The 21,851-nt window shown below is 38.4% G+C and overlaps 2 protein-coding genes across 2 annotated transcripts in view; one reads left to right on the top strand and one right to left on the bottom strand.

Moving 5' to 3' along the window:
• Positions 1 to 752: 752 nt before the first annotated feature.
• On the bottom strand, positions 753 to 5,134 carry LOC111862027 (mitotic spindle assembly checkpoint protein MAD2A). The gene is made up of 4 exons (XM_023847076.2): positions 4,985 to 5,134; positions 4,566 to 4,712; positions 4,249 to 4,482; positions 753 to 1,042 (listed from the first exon to the last, which is right to left on the bottom strand). The coding sequence occupies exons 1-4, from the start codon at positions 5,058 to 5,060 to the stop codon at positions 879 to 881; spliced, it is 621 nt and encodes a 206-aa protein (XP_023702844.1). The 5' UTR covers positions 5,061 to 5,134; the 3' UTR covers positions 753 to 878.
• Positions 5,135 to 5,226: 92 nt separating this feature from the next.
• The window catches only part of LOC111862026 (telomerase reverse transcriptase), a 28,871-nt gene continuing 12,246 nt past the window's right edge, over positions 5,227 to 21,851 (top strand). The window contains exons 1-5 of the mRNA XM_023847075.2: positions 5,227 to 5,370; positions 8,040 to 8,707; positions 11,851 to 12,131; positions 18,056 to 18,300; positions 20,177 to 20,319. Of these exons, the coding sequence (XP_023702843.1) occupies positions 8,042 to 8,707; positions 11,851 to 12,131; positions 18,056 to 18,300; positions 20,177 to 20,319 (1,335 nt within the window). The 5' untranslated portion in view covers positions 5,227 to 5,370; positions 8,040 to 8,041. The remainder of the gene's footprint in view (positions 5,371 to 8,039; positions 8,708 to 11,850; positions 12,132 to 18,055; positions 18,301 to 20,176; positions 20,320 to 21,851) is intronic.

The following is a 21,851-nucleotide window of genomic DNA, read 5'->3' as shown; positions in this document are numbered from 1 at the left end:
TATAACTTGCCTCTGTAGCCTAAGTGCATACTACTCACCCCATTGCCTTCAACCCAGATGATGGAGGCAGCATACCCCTATAGAATATCTGTATCCATGAACAGGACTACTAGTGTCACAGTTCACAAGAGTAGAATTTTAATTCTGAACTTACTGAGCAGAAAGGAGAGGAATGTTGAATGTATGATATAGAACCTTCCTATCTATATGCCAACTTCACTTACCTCCATGTGATGTGCCCTGGAGACCAAGTTGTGGCATAAAAGTAAGTAAAGGTATCCCTGTAACAGGCCGTGGAGGCCCATAGGATTGTGAAATGTTGAGACTCCCACATTTTCTAGACCATCAGCTCACATATGGTGGCAAGGTTGCCAGCCCTACACACCAGCCGCTCTTTAACCCCAAGAATATTCCTGGTACATAGTGCAGCTGGAAGGATTAGGCCCCCCAAGTTGTGGCATTACAAACCTTAAACCTGTAATGGAATAAATGCTAGTATCTAACTTCAGAGCACTAGATTCATTGCAATACTTGAACTTCAAACATCATTGAAGAAATCAATACTTGTGGGAAGTTACAGTTTTTAACTTGTAGTTTGATGATTTGTTTAGTTTATTGAATCACAAATAGCCTGAGTAGATGGAATGAATAAAACTATTACTCAAAGTATGACCAGCAAGATAAGGCTTGGAGGAGGGAAGGAGGCAGACTTCAAGAAACAGATAAACAAACAATATGAAAATACACTTTTATTGAAAAATTCGTTAATACAAACACAATCTGTCCTCAGATAGATTATTACTGGACTTATCCATGAATTCATGTACACATAAATAGAACAGATTCTTACAATGACTGCATTCGTACACCATTCCAGTTCATTCAGCCTTGTAACTTACATGTGTTTCCACTCTATGAAGGGATGTGGAGAAAGTTCGAAGAGGCATTTCTTGTGCATTTGCAATGAAGCATGGTTGTGTTTCATCCCATTCCTGTGGTACCTCACAGTCAGTGACTGTGTAGACCTGAAGGTCAAATGTGCCTATAGAAACAAGAAACAAATAAATTGAATAAAAGAATCCTAACACAATAATAAATTATTTCTTAACACTATAAAATAATAATTTGTATCCATTCTTTGCATTAGGTGCATAAAATGAATGCATAATGGGAGGTCATGTCTGTTCATTTATCTGTACTCATTTTCCATCTAAAAAGGTTGTCAAGTAAATTTAATTCTGACTTGTATGGGTTAAATGCATTCTGACAGAGTAGGCTGTTCTCTTTGCTTCTTGCTGACTGCTCCCTTGGCTTACTCTTCAACCAAGATGGAGGCAATACATTCCTCCAAAACACTGGTTGATTTTCACCAGACTATGCAGCATTATATTCCAGAAGACAGACCTTTTCAGGATAGCTCATGTCATAGGTGAGATTACACTGAGTACCTCCCAAGTAAAAATCTATATGGAATGGTGTCTTCAATAGCTGCTTGTTTAATAACAAAGAACCATTCAATATACATTCTGATTCTTACCCATCTTTGAAAGAAGCTCTGTTGCATAGTGGATGTTAAATGTGTGAAAGAAAAATGTAGATGGTTCAGTGAAATGTTACAATTAACAGTTAATTACCATACCTTATAAAATCACGATTGACATCAGATTACCCCACTCCTTTCTCAGTTCCTACCACTTCCTGTCCCATAACACTATATGCCTCAGGTAAGTAGCTCAATTTTAATAATTAGAGAAATCAACAATGCACAAATGTTACCACAGCATGCCTAGCAGTTTCTCTGCTCTCCTGTTGGCCACCAGCTTCTGCATCCTACTGACAACAGGCCACTGTGTTATCAATAGCTAAGATAGCAATGCATGGTTCATTTATGAAATACATCCACAGAACGATTTTCGTATGTAACATTATCATAAGCGTTCATTATGAAGATTAAGTTACCGAAAGTTTAGCTGAAAATATTGTGACATGTTGACCCCTACCTCCCCAGCGGAACGTAGCGGTAAAGTAGCGCTCGCGTAATAGGCGAATCATCCCCCCGCCACTCTCCCCGCGGTGACGTCACGAGCGGAGCCGAAGATAGCCGAGCCCCCGCATCCTGGTAGCCCCCGCGCCACGCGCGGTGACGCCACGGTAACGCGGAACCGCTTCCCACTGTGACGTGGCCTGCAACAGGCACCACTGCGGATATATAAGGGAACCGCACAGCAGCTACCAGTCAGTTGTTATGTGGTTACAGCAGAGTTGGAATGTGGGCATCGCCGAGTTGTAACGTAATAGTCGCCGAGTGTGTTATCAACAGTTCTCCAGTCAGCTGACTACTGTTGGAGTATAGCAGCCGTCGCGGAAAGAAGATCCGGACGTGTGTGTGATTGTGTAATTGGGAGTGTGTGATACAGTGATACATAGCTCCCCTACTGTAAACGTGTAGACTACTGAAGGCAGAGTGAGCTGATTTGCGCATAGGGTTATAAATCGTGAAACCCCGCAACAGTGGTAACAGATTAATGCGATTAGGGTTATAAACTGTGAAACCCCGCAACTGTGTGATAAGTAATTGTAGCCGTTACTTGTAGATTGTTAAATAAACCAATTAACCATCTCTACGGCGTCTTCAGTAACGAAACACGTTACAATATCATGGCTTTATAGTGCTGCATAAGCCAACAACATAAAATATTTGGGAAATATTCAATACAACAAGATTACAAAAAGAAACATGAAACCATGAGATTTAAGTCTGTTTGGCTCCTATTTACATGGCACAATGTGAGCTGGAGTATTTATGAGCAATCCTTATTCACTACAACAAGAAATGCCAACAGTTTTATTTAATTTTTTATCATTTTAATGCTGCATCTTTGCTGTGTTCCTTGAACTGTTTTCTCAAAATTGAAAGCATGCTTAAAAACAGAAGTTTGGCACTTCAAGACCCCATTCTGAACAGAAGAATATTTCATGAAAATACCAAGCAGCAGATTTCATAGCAACCAGTCAGTCACTATGCAGTAGCTAGCCCATCAGTAAATGAGGGACCATCAACTTCAGGCCCTATCATGTTGGTTGTAATGTTAAATTTGGCTAGGTTAGTTTTATACAAACAAATATTTTTATGATATATACGCAGACTTTTGCAAAAATAATAATGAACCTTCAGTTTCCATGAAGGGTGCTGGGGAATTTCTTGGTAAGCTGAATGACTATTAGGAAGGCCATGAAAACCTCAAATCTTAAATGACTATCAGCTTCCCAAAACGGATTCTGCTCCATGGAGATGGAGTCAGTAATATTTACATAATCCTGAGTATGGGTATTAATAACTACAGTTTTAATTGTTATTACTTCTCGCAAGCTTAACATCATTTCACACTGTAATACAAACTAATTAAGATCATCAGTGAAATAACGACAAGAATAAACACTAGCAAACTCTGCTTTTAAGCAACAATGGAATGACTCTCCACATTCTGTTTAAACTGTAATCAGTGACTTCATTTGTGTAAACCTACTTTTTAATTGTGCTTATGCACACTCTATTATTATTTAATTTAATTAGAAAGGAAACACTTCGTACCAGTCATAAACAGCATTCACTGCATATTAATACAAAGTATTTTGGTCATATTTATCTCTGTATAAAATGGTGCAGAAACAGTACCTGATGTCATACTCATAAAAATCTTATACATTACATATATATAATCAAAACTATAATTTAAAGCCAAAACACTACTGCAGAGAGAAATATTCTGTCCAGTCCATTCCATAAAGTAAAAGTACAGCTATTCCTGTAACAGGCCATGAAGGCCCATAGGGATGTGAGACGCTGAGGGTCCCACATTATCTAGAAAAAACTGCTCAAAGATGGCGGTAAGGTTGTCAGCCTTACGCACCGGCCGCACTTTACTCTCCAGGAAAATTATTTAATTCCAGGTACTCATTTCTGTTAGAGGCTGAGTGAACCCCAGGGCCATGGTGTGGCCGGGAAGGATTAGGTCAATTGAAAAAAATCCAATGAACCCACGACCTTCCTACTTGTAGCATAGTGCCTTAACCACTATGCTACCACGTGCCCCCATTCCATTCCATACCCACTAAATATACAAGTATATTGATGAAAGTAATGGAAGTGGTGGGAGGAAATTGGTGAACTGCCATTGATGAATCAAAATATCTTCGGTTTAAAAGTTTTACAGACACTGCCTCTTATGTATCAGGCCTCATACTTACACAAACAGTCCAGTAATGGTAGAAAGCTTACAGTTCCTGAGATCTGCCTCAAAACACTGCGTATTTCTTTCTGGATAAGTGTAAAGTCCTTGTTTCCAACAGTTTTTCCACTTTCTGTAGCATTTCCATCACCTTCATACTGGACTTTGAAATCCCATCGTTCCAGCACCTCCTTTGTAGCTGAATTTGATATTATAAGTGATACCTTCTGCATTTTCTTTTGACAAAGCCAGTCTAAAATAACAAAATTTAATTGAGGTTTAACTATAAGTCTGCTGTAGGATGACTGCAAAAACTGTCACATAAGAAATACTAACCTCGAATTTGTTCCAGAACAGATTTTAGAAATGACTTAATTTTTTCATCAGTTGACATGTACATTGTGATTCCAAAATGTTCGGCTGGCACAAACGTTTCTGCAGGATAAATGCCCCGCTGATAAAGAATACTGTTGATTCCATAATCTTAAATGAAATAATTAATTTGATATTAACACTGGGGCATTATTCAAGATTTATAGTTTACATGCATTCCAATGTCCTTTACACTAGAAAATGCACAAGACACGTGATACATTTAATTCTTACATACACAAGAAATTCCTAATAATTATCTCACAGCAAGTTTTACAGTATCATAAATAAACACCTAAGTCAACCATATGGCATGTAGTAGGTTAGGATCATAAAGTCACTTCAAAACATAGTTTCTATATTTTTAAAGTTATTATACATGCCTAAATATTCCTTAACAAGATCAGATGATCCCTTCAGTGTAACTGAGCCTTTGGTTTCTTGTTCTGTACTTGCCATCGTGTTTAAAATGAAAACGTGATTTCTTGTCCGATTTCAGTACTATGTCAAATTCACTCATTCCCGCGCATTTACGGACAACGTTTGTTTAGAGAATTGCATAATCGAATGAGAAATATCGAATGATTAGATTTTTGGGAGCTATCGAAGTAAACAATCTAATTGAATTATATGTCCAGAAGTTCACAATAGAAAATTAGACGATTTTGTTGACCTAAATACTTCCGATTACACATCGTATATTTCCCCTATAGTAAGAACGGTAAGAACAGTGTCGGTTCCTAAGGACGGTAGGAAACCATCGAATCCAGTAAGTATTGTTTGAATATTTCCTTCTCAAACAACCACATTAATTCATTGGTTGTGAGGGACTTTTACTGCATTTCCTACACTGTACATTTGAAATTAGAATTGACCGCTGCAGATGCCAATTGTATGTTTTTCGTTATAACAGGCAGTTTAAAAACAACTTACCAGTACATTTACAATTATTATTATTATTATTATTATTATTATTATTATTATTATACATATTTGCAATCGGAACAGTTTCTGTCATTGACACTGAACGTGGAATTGTTAATGATACTCTTAATATTACTATGTGGTCTTATTTTATTGTTCTCTCCTGTTAACGTTAACTTTAATTTTTCTTGGCATTATTATTAATCTATTGTCATTATGTAGACTCTCAAATTTTGTATTTGTTTTTTAAGTATTTTTATGTAATTCTATGTACTCATGGTAACCTTTTAATTGGCCTCTATGCTGTTAATTTGTACGTAATTAAACATGAATTGAAGTGAATTGAATTAGGATGTTGAGCTGCCACATGAATAAATAAGAATTAATTGGGTTATTATTATTATTAAATTTTATGTGTGTGTGTGTATGTGTATTGTCCTTTCTCATCACATAATGGAATAACCATTCGAAATGTACTTATTTTATTTTTCTCTCCTGTTAAAGCTAACTTTTTTTTTTTGTTCTTTTCTTTTCTTGGAATTGTTACTAATTTATTGATATTGTATAGACTGTTATATTTTGTATTTTGCTCTTTAATTTTCTGTGTATTTCTGTGTACTCGTGCTAACTTTGTAACTGGCCACTGTGCTGTTAAGTTTGCACATAAATAAACACACATTGAATTATTGTTAAAGGAATTTTCTGTGAATGCAGTTTTCCTAACCCAAACACAATAGCAAATAACAAAATAATCACCTTAAATGTTCAGTCTGTTTTTTTTTTTTTGGCTCCTCCCCAACAAATGGTTTCAACAGTTTGCATCAGCCTGTATGTGAAAATCGACAACCACTGAATAACTCTTAATTAAATTTGCCACTGGAGAGTTTTACTGAATTTCATATCAACATTGAAGTTTTTGGTTAAATTCAGAACGTAATAACGAATATTTTATGTGAGGACTGTATATATTTTTTTGCTCATCCTGACCGTGACTCGCCAAATATTCATTGGAGATGAAATTATTTTGAAAAAAAGTCATGCAGAGAAATAAAACATTATTTCTATGAAAGAAGTAAGGACAAAGCTGTCTGTGCTTAGTTAAGCATCATGCCATGAAGATGGCCAAAACACATTTCCTATTGGTTTTACACTTTCTGAAATAATTAAACGAGAGATTTTTAATGTACCTAGATGCAGCGACAGAGTGAATGTACCAGAAATGCTAGACTTTACATATGATTCCTAACTTATTATCATATGGTTACTGCCATCTAGAATGAAACTCATGACAATTTACCTGAAATTTATTCCCAGATATTGAACATAATAAATAGTAATTAATAACGCTGCTTGAAACCATTTCTTATATAGTCATTAAATACCTATGTATGCATGTATGTAAGGGGTGGGTCATAAAAGCCAGCCCCTGCACTGCAACCTTCAGTGATCTATTTATTAATCCTACACTTTTAATAAAGTATAGGACCCTGCTTATGGGCGCATCATAAAAGTCACTTGGTTCCATAAAAAACTGACTCAAGTGACAAAATCTTAAATAAGCTATGGCCTCACAGTCACACGGGATGTGTGTGGCTGATTCGTTTTCTTGTAGGCACCTTTCACAAGTTGGGCTATCTGCCAGTCCCAACTTGAAAAGGTGTCCTTTTAGGTGGCAGTGTCTGGTAAGTAATCCTACCACCCATCTTAGTTGATGTCTGTTTAATTTTGACAGATCCTTCATTCTTCTGGCAGAGGGTCTTGCTATAAAACCTTTTTCCTGTTTTGAGTCCAGTTATGGATTCCCAGTATTTATTTTTTATGATTTCTAGCAGTCCAGTCCCTGATCGCTTCTTTTGGCAACTCCAATTGAGATACCGCAAGCTGGTTCAGGTCCTATGAATGACTGTTCAGATCCTGTTCTTGCCAGCTGATCTACGGTTTCATTCCCTGCAATACCCTCATTAACTGGCACCCATATCAGTTGTACTCTTTTATGTCTGCATTAAATACCTATGTGTCTGTTGATGATCGAGTAAGAATTCCATATTTGTAAGCATTGTGTAGCTGATATTGACATTTCAACATGATGTAATACTTCTGTGTTGGGATTTTGGGAACAAACATGGCACTTATTACCACGTTTTTTGGACCTCTTACAAGCTTCAAGGTGTTGAAGAAGAGGGCACCAAGATAGGAACTTGCGCCATTTTCCAGGAATTCTTAAGCATGTTTGCAAATATTGGATGGATTTTCATGAAATTTAATATTGAAGAATTTAATGAAAAATTGCTGTATGACTTGAATTTTGACTTAGATCAGACATGTTTAACGGTGACTTCACATTAAGACTTCCATGCATATCTGCACATATTTCTCCAATATTTATCAGAAATATTTCAGACAAAAGTGTACTTGAAATCAGAACATTTATTATGAAAATTAGATAAGTATGACATCAAATGCTGTTTTACCCATTATGTCAAACAATTTTACTGTTTTGTGTCTTTTCTATAGAGATGGACGAGGTTGACAGACAAGTGCGAAAGACCAGAAGGAGCCAGAAGAAAATAAAGCCTAATACTAGCACTGACAACAGAGTAGGCTACAAGGCAACAAAAGTATTTTCTAATCAGCGAGTGTTGTATGGCCTTGCTACGCATGAGCATTGGCCAAGTGGGCATATGCTTATGAAAGTGCCTGCAACCCAGGAAGGTGCATCTGTAGTCCTTGATCACATTCTTTTAAAAGATGTTGGTGTGAATGTGTCAGTACCTAGAAGAATGAAAGATAATTTTTCAGATCTTAAGATTTTGTTACTGAAGTTAATGAAGAGACACAGACGTCTTTCACCTTACAGCTACATATTCACACACCACTTGAAGAGACAGTCCAAGAACAAAACTGAACATCAGCAGCAGCAGGCCATGAGAATAATGCAGCCACTGGACCAAAGACTGGTGTCAGGATTTGTTACAGAGGTACTAAGAAAGGTGGTGCCGCTTGGACTTCTTGGTTGTAACCACAATGCAAGAGTATTCAAAAGGTTCTGCAGAAAATTGGTGAACAGTGGGAAATTCCAGAACTTCAGACTAGGCAGTCTAGTGTCTGATTTGAAAATCACACATGTTCCCTGGCTTAATTCTGTAACTGAGTCTGCTTTGAAGATGAACATCTTTGCCAAGGTATGAGTAATTCACCATATTGTAAAATCATCAGTAATGCCCACCTCCTTGAAGTGAATCGTTGAGAAGCTAATAGTTGCTCAGGTAGTCAAGAAATACCCAACCTTTCATAGAACCCAAAGGATCATTGCCATGTGAGATCATAGGTGGAGGATGGCATCACATTCCTGAAGAGCAGTCTTCAGTCAGTGCCATGTTTGCAAGAGTCCTACTGTTTCTGCCCTGAGCCAGTAACTCTTGCTCTCTTTCGCAATGCCTTTATGATCACCCAAGTTATTTTGTACATATTTTGTACAGGATAATCCTTCTTTATGGAAGAGATACGTTCATGAAAATATTCCTCCATCATGAAATACCACAACACAAACCCTGTTTCTTTATTGATTTCCATCTTGTAAGTGAGATGCATTCCTGCAGATGCTTGCTGAGTCCCCAGTTGTAATAAAAACACGCTTTTTACCCATCAGAAATAGTAGTTACACAGACATCTTAAACAAGGGTAATATACTCACTCATGGAGCTGAGAAGCTATCAATTATGCAGCTACTCAAGAATTTCCCTGCATTTTATGGAACCCGAATGTTCATTACTGTGTTCACAAGAGCCCTCCACTGGTCCCTATCCTGAGCCAGATCACTCCAACCCATACCATACCATCCAATCCTATATCTCTAAGATCCATTTTAATATTGTCCGCCCACCTACCCTAGTGGTCTCTTTCCTTCTGGCTTTCCCAACAATATACTATATGCATTGCTCTTATCTCCCATTTGTGCTACATGCCCTGCCCATCTCATTATCCTTGACTTGGTCTTTATAGTTATACTTGGAGAAAAGTGCAAGTTACGAAGCTCCTCATTATGCAGTTTTCTCCAACCTCCCATCACTTCATCTCTCTTTGGTCCACATATTCTCCTCAACACTCTGTTCTAAAACACCCTCAGTATATGTTCCTCCCTTAATGTCAGAGACCAAGTTTCACACCCATACAGAACCACAGGCAGAATTATAGTTTTGTATATTCTAATTTTTATGTTTTTAGACAGCAGACGAGAAGACAAGAGGTTCTGGACTGAATGATAGCAAGCGTTGTCCAGATTCAGTCCTTTCTTATTCTCCTCCTTAATCAGGTTTTGATTTGTTATGGTTGTTCCCAAGTATCTGAACTGTGGCACATCTTCCAAAAATCTGTTAGATGCCTTTATGTCATGATTTTGCCCTGCATTCTGGTAATGAGAGAGCAACATATGTAAGATTTGAGGTTTTCACAGTGGTGACTATGAAGAATGCTGTCCTCTGGCATATGGCACCATGTAGATCTTGTGTGAACCTTCGTTTCGGAGGAACGTATCGTCTCCATCTTCAGGGTAGAAAAACCCGTGAGCGAGGAACCAGCATGAGCAGGTGGCTCCGAAATATCGTTCACACAAGGTCTACACAACACCACATCCCAGGAGACAGCATTCAACATATACTTAGTTTTCTCTGTGTTTAGTTCTAGACCAGCCTCCTTACTAACATCAATTAAAGTTTCTGTATTTTTCTTTATGGAGTCTACATTGTCACCCAGTAGATTCACATCATCAGCACAGACCAGCAGCTGATGTGTCCAATTTAGTTTCAGTCCCCCCTGGTTTTCCTGGACCTTCCTAATGGCATATTCTAAAGCAAAGTTGAAAAGCAGTGGTGATAAAGCATCTCCTTGTTTTAGACCATTCTGGATAGGAAAATTATCAGACAAATGTTTACCTATATGGACTTTACTACACATTTTAATCAGCCTAACTAGTTTCATGGGTACCCCATTGCACATTACTTCCCTCCTAACTGAATCATAGGCTTCCTCGAAGTCTACGAATACCTGATAAACTGTCTCATTGTACTTCCAATTTTTCTGCAGTATCTGATGAATGCAAAAGATCTGATCAGTAGTTGATGTGTTATGTCAAAATTCACACTGATGCTCCCCAATAATTTCATCTATATATGGACTTAACCTTGAGAGAAGAATATTGGATATAATTTTGTAAGAAGTTGATAGCAGTGATATCCCCCTGTAATTGCTACAGTCAGTTTTTATCACTCTTATTGTGAACTAGTACAGTAATAAGACTCCTTCCACTGATCAGGCAATTTTTCCTAATTCCAAATAGAATTAATTAACTTATTGATCTTAGAACGTAATATTTCGCCTCCTGCTTGAATTAATTCTGCCGGAATTTGATCACTACCTTTTCAATTTTGCAATAGCCATTTCAACCTTAGAAAGGCTAGGATTAGGTCCTAATGGCTCAGCTGTATGTATTTGTATCTGCCTAACATCACTGACTCATACATTCAATAACAGAGAAGTAGTTCTTCCACCTATTCAAAATGTTTGTGGGAATCTGCAAACAGATCACCATTGTCATCCTTCACAAAGTTATATCTAAGTTGGTGACCCACCTTAAAGTCATTTATTCCTCTATACAGGTCTCTAATGTTCTTGTTCTTACTGTTCATTGCAAGCTCATCAATATTGTCTTTCAGATATTCCCTCCTTTTATTCCTGAAATGCCTGCAGAATGTAAAATAAGATGGGAAAAGCAACCATGACTCTGGCCATCCCATTGCATCACTGAAGGATATCCATAGGCTAGTCAATGACCTCTGCATATCCAGTTACATCATCAGTACATATGTGATCTTAACAAATAACCATTTATTTAAAAAAAATTGTTTTAGCTAAATTTGTTGTTGAGAAGATTTTTATCTTTTGGGAGGAATATATCATCTCCATCTTCAGGGTTGAAGAGTAAGCCTAGAAAGAAACCATCATGAAGCAGGTAGCAAACAAAGCAGACTGTCTACTTCCAGTCCTTCCTCATTCTCATCGACTTTCCTACTATCATGTCCTAGAACAGAATTGAAGTACAAAGAGATAAGAGCATCCCTTTTTCCAGACCATTCCTACTATGAAGTGTACTGAATCAGTGCTTAGAAAACCTGGTTATGAATTTGTGAACCATTTTTTTAACTGGCTCAGTTGTTATGCCATTGCAGGCTTTTTCATTCACAGTGATGAAAATTCTATATCATGAGGTTACTTAGTTTAATTCAATACTCACCATAAAATTCTGCATTCCATGATGTATTTGTTTCAGGTTGTTGTTTGGCTGTTAGAAGAATTTGTGTTCGTGCTATTGAAAACACAGTTCTATATAACTGAAGGGTTACAGCAGCGCAACAAATTACTTTTCTATAGGCAGAGAGTTCAGCAAAAGATTAATGATAGAGCACTGCTGGAATTAATCAGAAGCAAGAAACTGCAGCCAGTTGACAAAGAGAAGGCTGCAGCACTTGCAAAGACTGACACATTCCCAGGGAAAGGTGTGTTGCGGTTTGTGCCAAAGAAGACGGGCCCCAGGCCAATTATAAGGATCAGGTACAAGGATTTTGTATGTTGGGGCTTGGTCACTTGGTTCAATAAAGTATTGACCCATTAATCTTAAATAAGCTAAGGCCTCACATTCACACAGGATATGGGTGGCTGTTTCATTTTCTTCTTGACATCTCTCACAAGTGGGACTATCACTTAGTCCCAGTTTGAAGAGGTGTCCTTTAAGGTGACAGTGTCATGTAAGTAGTCCCACCACCCATTGTAGCTGGTTCCTGTTTAACTTCAACAGTTCCTTCGCTCTTTTAGCAGAGGGTCCTCGTATGAGTCCCTTTGCTTGCCTAGTCCAGTCAAGGATCCCCAGTATTTCTTGTGCTTCATATTTGTCCAGTTCCTGATTGCCTTTCTGGCAACTCCTATAGAGATGCCACAGGCTGGTCCTCTGAACGTATGTTCAGCTCCAATCTTAGCCAATTGAGCTGCTGTTTCATTTCCAGCAATACCCTCATGCCTTGGCACCCATATCAGTTGTACCCTGTTATGTTTGGCCAGTTCCATGAGGGTTTGATGGTAATCCCAGACCAATTTTGAGTTGATCTGGTGTTTGTCAAGCGCTTTAAGTGCAGCTTGGCTGTCAGATAGAATGTAGATGTTCCTATTTCTGTAGTTCCTATCTAAATTCTCCATAATACATTCCTTAATGGCATATTCTTCTGCCTGGAATACCGTCATGTACTGTCCAAGGCTGAAACTAAGTTTCCGCCTCGTGCCATAGCAGTAGCCACCAGCTCCAGTGCTCTTATTTATCTTGGAATCATCTGTATACCAGATCAGTCCTGCTTTTCTATTGGGCCAAAACCCGTCTTCCCATTCACTCCTGTCAGGAAATCTGACTGTGAAGGGTTTTTCATATACACCTCTCAGTATCATTTTGTCAGACCCCATTTGTAATATGGGTTCTTTTTTCATGTCCTGAGTTATGTGTGCATGTCCGAAACTATCGGCTCTAGGTTTCCATTGATCACTGCATTGGAGACGGTAGATTCCTGCCCTGGCCTCTGCCTCCAACTGTAGATGCAGTGGGGCGGAGTCCAAGGAGTATCTCCAGTGCAGCTGTTGACGTTCGAATTGCTCCTGTGATACCCAAGCAAGCCAACTTTGCAATTTGTTAAGTTCTGCCTTGCTTGTCTTGAGTTTAACTCTAGGCCACCATACTGTGGCACTGTATATAATTATGGGTCTTACAACCGCAGTGTATATCCAATGCACAACATGCGGCTGCAGTCCGCAAGTTTTACCAAACATGCTTCTGCACATCGAAAAAGCCTTATAGGCTTTATTGATGACCTTGTCCAGCTGCTTTTTCCATATCAGTCCCTTGTCTAATACTAGACCAAGGTACTCGACATCACTGGAGAGCTGGATCAATTTATTGAAAAGGGTCGGTTCCCTAAGGCCCTTTATATTTCTCTTCCTGGTAAACAGTATAATTACCGTCTTATTAGGATTGAAGGAAAGGCTTGTTCTTTCACACAATCGTTGGACCGTGTACAGAGCTGTTTGAAAACACTCTGATACGGTCAAAAGCAATTTTCCATTTATAAGGATTGCTATATCATCAGCATATCCTACTGTGTAATACCCATCATCATTAAGTCCCTACAGGAGATTGTTGAAGACTGGGCCCCACAGCAGAGGCAAGAGCACGCCTCCCTGCAGACACCCCCTAGACGCGGATGCCCCCAGGGTTTCTCCTAATAATGTCGCAGCTATGGTTCTGCTTTCCAGCATAGCATTGATCCATCTGCATATTGCAGGCTCTTTGCCATGCTTTCCAGCAGCCTGTTTGATTATATCAAATGAGGTTCTATCGAAAGCTCCCTCTGTGTCAAGGAATGCTCCTAAGGCAATATCCTTGTGTTCGATCGCACTTTCTATGCGTGTTACCACATTGTGTAGTGTGGTTTCAGTAGATTTACCTGTTTGGTTGGCATGCTGGTTTTGGTGTACAGGATATGTCCTCAACACCCCGTCCCTGATATGTCTATCCACTATTTTCTCCATCATTTTCAAAAGGAAAGACGACAGGCTGATAGGACAATAAGCCTTAGCCTCAGTGTAACCAGGTTTCCCGGGCTTTGGGATAAACGTCACCTTAACTTGCCTCCAGGCCATGTGGATAAAACCATATGGCATGCAGGCTCTATATATGCAGCACAGGTGCACAGCCCCATGCTGCAAAAATACCAATACAATTCCATCTGTTCCCGCTGACTTAAATGGTCTAAAGGTATTCAGTGCCCATCTGACTTTTGATTGGTTAATTATGACTTTGGCCAGGTTCCAGTCTGCCCTGTTCATTCTGCTATTCAAGTGCCCAGGTTCTGCTGGTCCTGTTCATCGTCCAAGAATAATTTGTTCAGTGTCTCCCTTCCTGTTTGAGTATACTGCCCGTTAGGCAGCTTAATCATGCTGACCTTATTGGTCGCCTGTTTTGCCATAATTCTCATGAGTCTGGTACCCCCTGGTACATCATTGATCTCCTGGCAGTGCCTCCTCCATGAGGATCGCTTGGCTTTCCTTATTTCTTTGTTGTAACAGGTAAGGGCTTCCTTGTAGGTGTCCCACTGCCCTGTTCTTTTAGCTATATTAAACAGCCTTCTCGTTTTGGTTCTAAGCCCACTCAGCTGTTTACTCCACCAAGGCACTCTCCTTCATTCACGAGTGGTCCTAGCCAGACAATTCCAATACGAGGTCAATGGACTGATCAACATCCTTTATTGTGCGTATTTTTTGCGAGATGGTCTCCAGATTTACCTTTAAGTCATCTTTATAAGACTCTCAGTTGGTTCCCTTAGGATTCATATAAGTAGCTTGATCTGCTGTAATGTTGCTTATTTGAAAGCATATATACCTGTGATCCAGTAAGGACGGCTCATCAGATACATGCCAATTACTTATCAGGTTTCCTATTTTAATGCTCCCTAGTGTCAAGTCAATAACCAGCCTATTGCAGACCACAATTTATGCCCGTCCCTTTCTTCTCTCACCTGTTTCCGTCTTGTTGTGCGATGCGATGCAACTTCCAGCGTTACCTTACCTGTTGCAGCTTCGCTCGTCTTCTCTTTGTTATCGTAGCACTCTTTAATTTCTCAGGGTTCTTTTTTTTTTTTTTTTTTATGCTAGCCAGTAGGTAGGGCAAGGAGTTCTATCCTCAGGATCGAATAAAGGACCTTAACTCAGAAGAGCACAGGGAAGCTGCAAATGCACACGTACAATATTATTCTTGTTTATTGTGGCACCATTTCCTTTATAACCGTTCAGTTTACGTCCGTGCACACCAACGAATCGTAAACGACTGACTTTCAAAAACCGACGCTCTGGATAGCGTCCCCTTTGGTTCCCGCTCTCCTGAATTCAAGAAACATCTTATCTTGCCTTCATTGGTCAATTTAAACTAAGGGAGTTTACATAACTTCCTAGATTTCCAATGGGCTGTCAGCTTTCTCCACACTTAGCCAAATTTGCTCCAACGTCTTTGCTGTCAAAAATGATGTATTCTGGGCTAAGCGTCAGAAAGCGAATACACACCCTTCCCTTTCTTAAACTTACGACCCGTCACGCTTGCCACCTCACAATTCTCAACATGGTCGCTTTCTGTCATTCCAGCTATCCAAGGATTCTCAGCAGGGAGCCTTCCTGCCTGGCTCTTGCATGTGCGTTAAAACTAATTGTTTAACCACCTAAATACATAAACAGGTCTAAGTCCATCTACTATTCCTTACTGTAACCTACTATTTTATAATACTCATAACTAAATAGAAATAAAAAAAAATATAAATGGAGGGCGGCATTGGACGATTATAAAAGGTAGGCTTGTTACCTTGGTTTAGAATACTAAGGTTCGAACTCAACAAATATTCCATGAGGCATTCTCATCTTGGGTTGATGTCAGTGCTCCCCCACAATGTATAGTGCGCGTTGGCGTCACACCCAATGATGAGGTGGTTTTTCTTAAGATGGCAATATTCAATGATGTCCCTCACTTCTTTGGAAGGTGGTGGTTCATCCGAGTCATGGAAGGTAGGCTGAAGTGACGATGAGCTCCTCACAGCCTTGGCCCAATATGTATGTCATCCTCACTGTTGCTGTGTCTCTGGAACAGAACTCCAACAAGGATAAAGCATTAATATGATTATTAACATATACGCATGATCTCACATTTTGTCCAGGTACGACAGAATATACCGTTCCCCCTGAATTTGTTAATCCTCTTATTTGGCCCCTATGTATCCAAGGTTCCTGAATAAGTGCTATGTCTGCTTTTCCCTCAGCAAGTTGTCAACATAAAATTGCCATAGCAGCCTTGCTGTGGTGTAGATTAATCTGAATGAATCGTACTTTATGTCTAAATGTCATGTGTGTATGTATGTATGCTGTGTGTTCATTCTGTAATGCTGGGAAAGGTGTCCCCCTAAATACCTTCTTCCACAGCCCCTTTTCTTTTATCAGACCTGGTTTCCTCCAAGGGAGGTCTCTGATCTGGTAAGATCAGGTTGACAAGAGGAGGGTTGTCTCCTTCTCATCAGATATTCTCTTCCGGTCAACTGAGGGAGTGGGTCACATGACTCCTACTCACTACTGCAGTATAACGTCATTGCGCTTGCTCGGAAGTCTTGTTTACTAGCTGGCACTTAGAAGCGGGTTGCATAACCTTGTTCCACTGTTGCATAATTTAGCAACTGACTGTTCATCAAGAATCTGTCTTCGTAATAACTTGTTCCACATCCCATCGCCCAACAACGGGTTGACATGTCACAATATACAGGGCTACTATAAATGATTCATTCGTTTTTAAAACGCTATATTTTCCAAAGCATTACACATACAAATATGATTGATATATAAAAAGAACCATAAACTCACCAAGTTTTCTTCACACTCTACAAATGTTCTATGTATGCCCCTTGAGTCATAGGACACACGTCCAGGCGGTAGTCGAGCTCATTCCACACATTTTGTAGCATCATCCTGTCAATGGTCGTCACTGCAGCATCGATGCGTTTCCTCAGCTCTACTAGTGTTCTTGGCAGTGGGGGTACGTAAACATGATCCTTAATGTACCCCCAAAGGAAGAAGTCAGAAGGCATTAGATCATGTGATCTGGGGGTCCAAGTGAACAGAGCTACGTCATCCTCACCAACATGCCCAATCGAGCGTGTCCTTAAATTGCCGATACAACCGCAAAATGCTTTGTTTACATGGCGGTTCTTTTCCATACTCTCTTTTGAATGCACGTTGCACTGCTATAACAGACGAACATCTCTCATATTCCAGCAAACAAAAACTCTTTTCTTGCTCTGTTGCCATTTTGTAAAGGCACTGAACTCGTGCTGCCAACTGGTGCATGTAATACAAACTTGGTGAGTTTACGGTTCTTTTTCTATATCATTCATATTTGTACATGCATTACTTTGGAAAGTATAACGTTTTAAAAACGAATGAATCAATTATAGTAGCCTATATTTCCATTAATTAACTAACTCAAGTGAAGCCCTCATTTGAGGCTTATTTTGGGAACTGGGGATTTGAACACTAAACTGAGAGGAAAATGTTAAAGAGAGAAAACTGAACACTGGGGATCATTAAACGTGAATATTAAATGAGGGAAAACCTTAAATTAAGGAATGTTAAATGGGGTTCCACTTTAAATCTCTGAATCAGAAACTGAATGTTCAACACAGCTAATACAGCCCCAGTGGAGCCCACACTCTTGTTTAGCTTTTATTTATGTATTTATTTATTTTCTTGTATTGAGTTATTGAGATGTTAATTTTCAAGGAATAAATATACAAGCATGGATGAAATATGTGCATGTCTTCTGGTCTGGATGTTTGCTGTGGTAGGTGATCTTGCTTTTGCTGTCCAATTTGAAAATTGTTAATGGTCTAGTGCTTTTATTACTGTTGCAGACCCAACAATTCACGTACAATCGAAATAGCATTAACATTCCTGACCCAGGTAGCAGCATTAAATCCTGTCAGTATTAAACCTACAGCTTCAGACATGTTACACAAAATGTGGTGCACGTTATTTGACCGCTGGAACCAAAATGATCGACATAAAATTTATTTTGTTCGGACTGACATCTTGGATGCTTATGGATCCATGCGTCATGAAAAACTGTGTGATATATTGAAGCGTAATATTTCAGCAGGTAATATGTTTTCAGATTATTGTTGCATGTTTTCTGTGTGTTGTAAACATTTTATACTTGTGTTGGCCAGGGACCTAATGCAGAAGGGTATTTCAGCAACTTGTTTCAAATGATCTCATATGAAATCGCATTTCTGAAGACTGTCTGAAATCACACTGGAGTAAGTGCAACAGACAACGTAAATAATAATGCCATTATCATTGCACTCTCATAATATTATTGGAATATCAAAGTATTGATAAACTAAGAGTCTAAGGGGTGTAGATTTTATGAAAGGGTGATGAGATTAGCCAAGGAATTATCTGAAGTGTCTTCATATGTTTATGTCTGATGTTAACACTACAAAATGACAAATTAAGAATGACTGCCTGGAGAAAACTATAAACTTTGATTTTTGCAAGTCCTAGGGATAAGGTAATCAAANAGCCTTGTAGTTGTCCATTTCTAAGAGGTTAATTTGATTAAACGATACAAACTCCGTCCCAAGTGCAAACAATATATATTTTATGTCTTTGATCTTGCTCTCTTCTGCACTACATGTTTCGGCCTCTAACGGCCATCATCACGTGTATACTCTTACGTTGCTGCCACACTGAACCCAGTCTAAAATTTAACATTTAAAAAACACATTGTTATTTTCTTCGTTATTATCAACATCTACCTTGTTGATATCTGTCTGGTATGTAGATTATTTTGCACACGTCAATTTTGATTTTCCTGTAAAATCGTTTAAAATGTTCTCTAAATTTTAATTTTAAAATTTAGAGAAAATTTTAAATGATTTTAAAATTATAACTAAAGATTTTATAGTGCTACTACAGGAAAATCAAAATTGATGTGTGCAAAATAATCTACATACCAGACAGATATCAAGGCGGTAGATGTTGATAATAACGAAGAAAATAACAATGTGTTTTTTAAATGTTAAATTTTAGACTGGGTTCAGTGTGGCAGCAACGTAAGAGTATACACGTGATGATGGCCGTTAGAGGCCGAAACATGTAGTGCAGAAGAGAGCAAGATCAAAGACATAAAATATATATTGTTTGCACTTGGGACGGAGTTTGTATCGTTTAATCAAATTAACCTCTTAGAAATGGACAACTACAAGGCTAACAAACAAACAGTGATCATTCCTGGAGTCTAAACAAGCATTTTAGGCACACAAGGTCAATAAGAGTTACATTCTTGGAAATTTAAATGAATTTTTAATACGATTATAACATACTGGGACAGTATATTTGCAGAAAGCGATTTCCTTTCAGATGCTGAAAGTTAAGTTCACATCTTCCAGCGGCTGGTTGTATAGTATGAATTCTATGAAACAGGATGGTAGAAATAAAAAATTGAAAGGGTGGGTGAGATATGACATTTCCGCTAAATACATATGCATATAAATCTGCAGCCTCATAAACTGTCAGTAAACAATGAATACAAGAGAAATACTACATATAATCCAGAAATTCAACTAGTGACTCTGTGCCATAATTGATCACTGCTGAACTCTTTAGCATGTACCAGATTTGGGGATTGGAAATCTTGTTATTTCTACTGAAAGAGGAATTTTCCCTGTACTTCACTCAATCTGACAACCAAAATGTTTACAATGGGCAAACTTCAAGTATTTTAGTGTTAATCTACTGCTGCGGTCATTGCTCAAAGAATGTTTTTTCTTCTTATATTATTCCCATGAGATAACACAATTCGATAGAAAGTTCTTAATGATATAAGAATTTATTTTGAACTCATTGTTCCATCATTAATCTTCAGTCCTTAATCTTAGTACTATATGATGTTTATATCTCAGACATGTGTAAACATCCTGCACAGGAATGTGGGTGAAGGAAAAGATGAAAGTTGGATATTTGTTTCACAGGTCAGACATATACCTTGAAATGTTTCAAATTTTTTACTTTGAAGAAAGAGAAGTCAAGGTACATATACAAGCAAGCATTTGATCACCTGCCCTCTGCCATGCCAAAGAACAGCATTTTGATTGACAAGGAGTCTACCACAGTGGTAACATTTCACTCAGAAAAATCAATATGTAATATAATAACTGCTTTTATGGTTATCAAAGCCAGAAATGGTAAATATATTGCCATATTACTCTTTGTGCTGGAACAAGAATGTAAAGGGCTTACATTTGAAAGCAAAGATATTACATTTAGGAAAGTAATCTTATTTCTAGATTCATTTTTCCTTTTGATGAGCTCAACTAATGTAAATGTTTGAGAGTAAAGTGCATGCAGATATTCAGATGTTGGAAGGCTGAATTGGTAGTAAATTGGGGAAGATGCAGAATGAGGATAGTTTTTATGTATAAAGTTCACATAGTGCTGTTTCAAAAGGTTGTAATAGGCTGGATGTGTAGCCCATATGGCATAGACAAGAATTTCATGGAGAAGTTTGGGCAGGAAGCATCAAGGGAAAGCATTTGCTTGGAATACCAAGGGGCAAATTGGATGACACAGCATTAGAATGAGTTGCAGAAAAGTAGGCCATAAGACTGCTTTCAGTTTGCTCAAGATTGTTTCCACTGGATAGCTTTATTATCAGTGTTCAGTCTATGTATACTATAACCAGAGAGGCAGGTAATTAGGAATTTCTTGGGAATATGGAGATAACCACTTCTTAACGATTGATCTGCCACCTCTTATTGTTCTAGTATAGCCTAGCATTCGATGTATAGCTTCAGGGTGATTTTTTAAATGAGAACCCAGTGTTAGGAATGTCGGTAACATTTTGTATTTGAAGGCTAGGGCCATTTTGGTGGAACTCATATATATAGTATTGTGATTTTTTAAAATGAGAAATGTTCAAAATAGGGTGTTTGTGATACATCTTGTTACAAAAAGTTTTGAAAGTGTGCACCAGCATGTTGCATATATAACCGAACATGACATAATATTGTTATATTTTAGCGTCCTATTGCACTGATTCATGTCCATGATTTATTCCAACCGTCTTACAGTGCATACACTTATTCACCTTACTCTTCTTTCTTGCACTACATGTTTCAGCACAAAAGTGCCATCTTCAGGTGCTTTTCGATGTACGTCAAACTACAGTAGAACTTCGTTATAACGTCATCAAAGGGACCTAAAAATAGTGTCGTTATAAACAAATGTCGTAACCGAAATGGGCACTTCCACAGTAGCCTTATGTTGGTCATGTAAAAATCTACCAAAAACCGAGTTAAAATGTTGCATTTTTTAGTGAAATACTTAGTTAAGTACAGACTAACGTAACATTAACGTGAAATTGCCCAAATGTGTAATATCAAAGACATATTACAGCGCTTTTCACTGACAATACACACAATATTTCACGAATCACTTTAACTTTCTCTTCAATGCTTAAAACTTTCCTTTTCATTGCCATGTTTTCGCTACTGCACTTCTCTGGGTTTAGGCAGGAACACTATAGGGTAAGTAGACAATGTGAGGTCCTGTTAGACGAGATTCTAGGAAAGGAATGCAGTTAACAACCTGCCGCGTCCTCTTGCACTATTCACGCAGTCCCACCCCACACCCTTGTTTTCGCATAAA

Source organism: Cryptotermes secundus, unplaced genomic scaffold (assembly GCF_002891405.2).
Source record: "Cryptotermes secundus unplaced genomic scaffold, Csec_1.0 scaffold181, whole genome shotgun sequence".
NCBI lineage: Eukaryota > Metazoa > Arthropoda > Insecta > Blattodea > Kalotermitidae > Cryptotermes > Cryptotermes secundus.
Note: the sequence above shows the minus strand (reverse complement) of the source record. Positions and strands in the feature narration are given on the sequence as shown.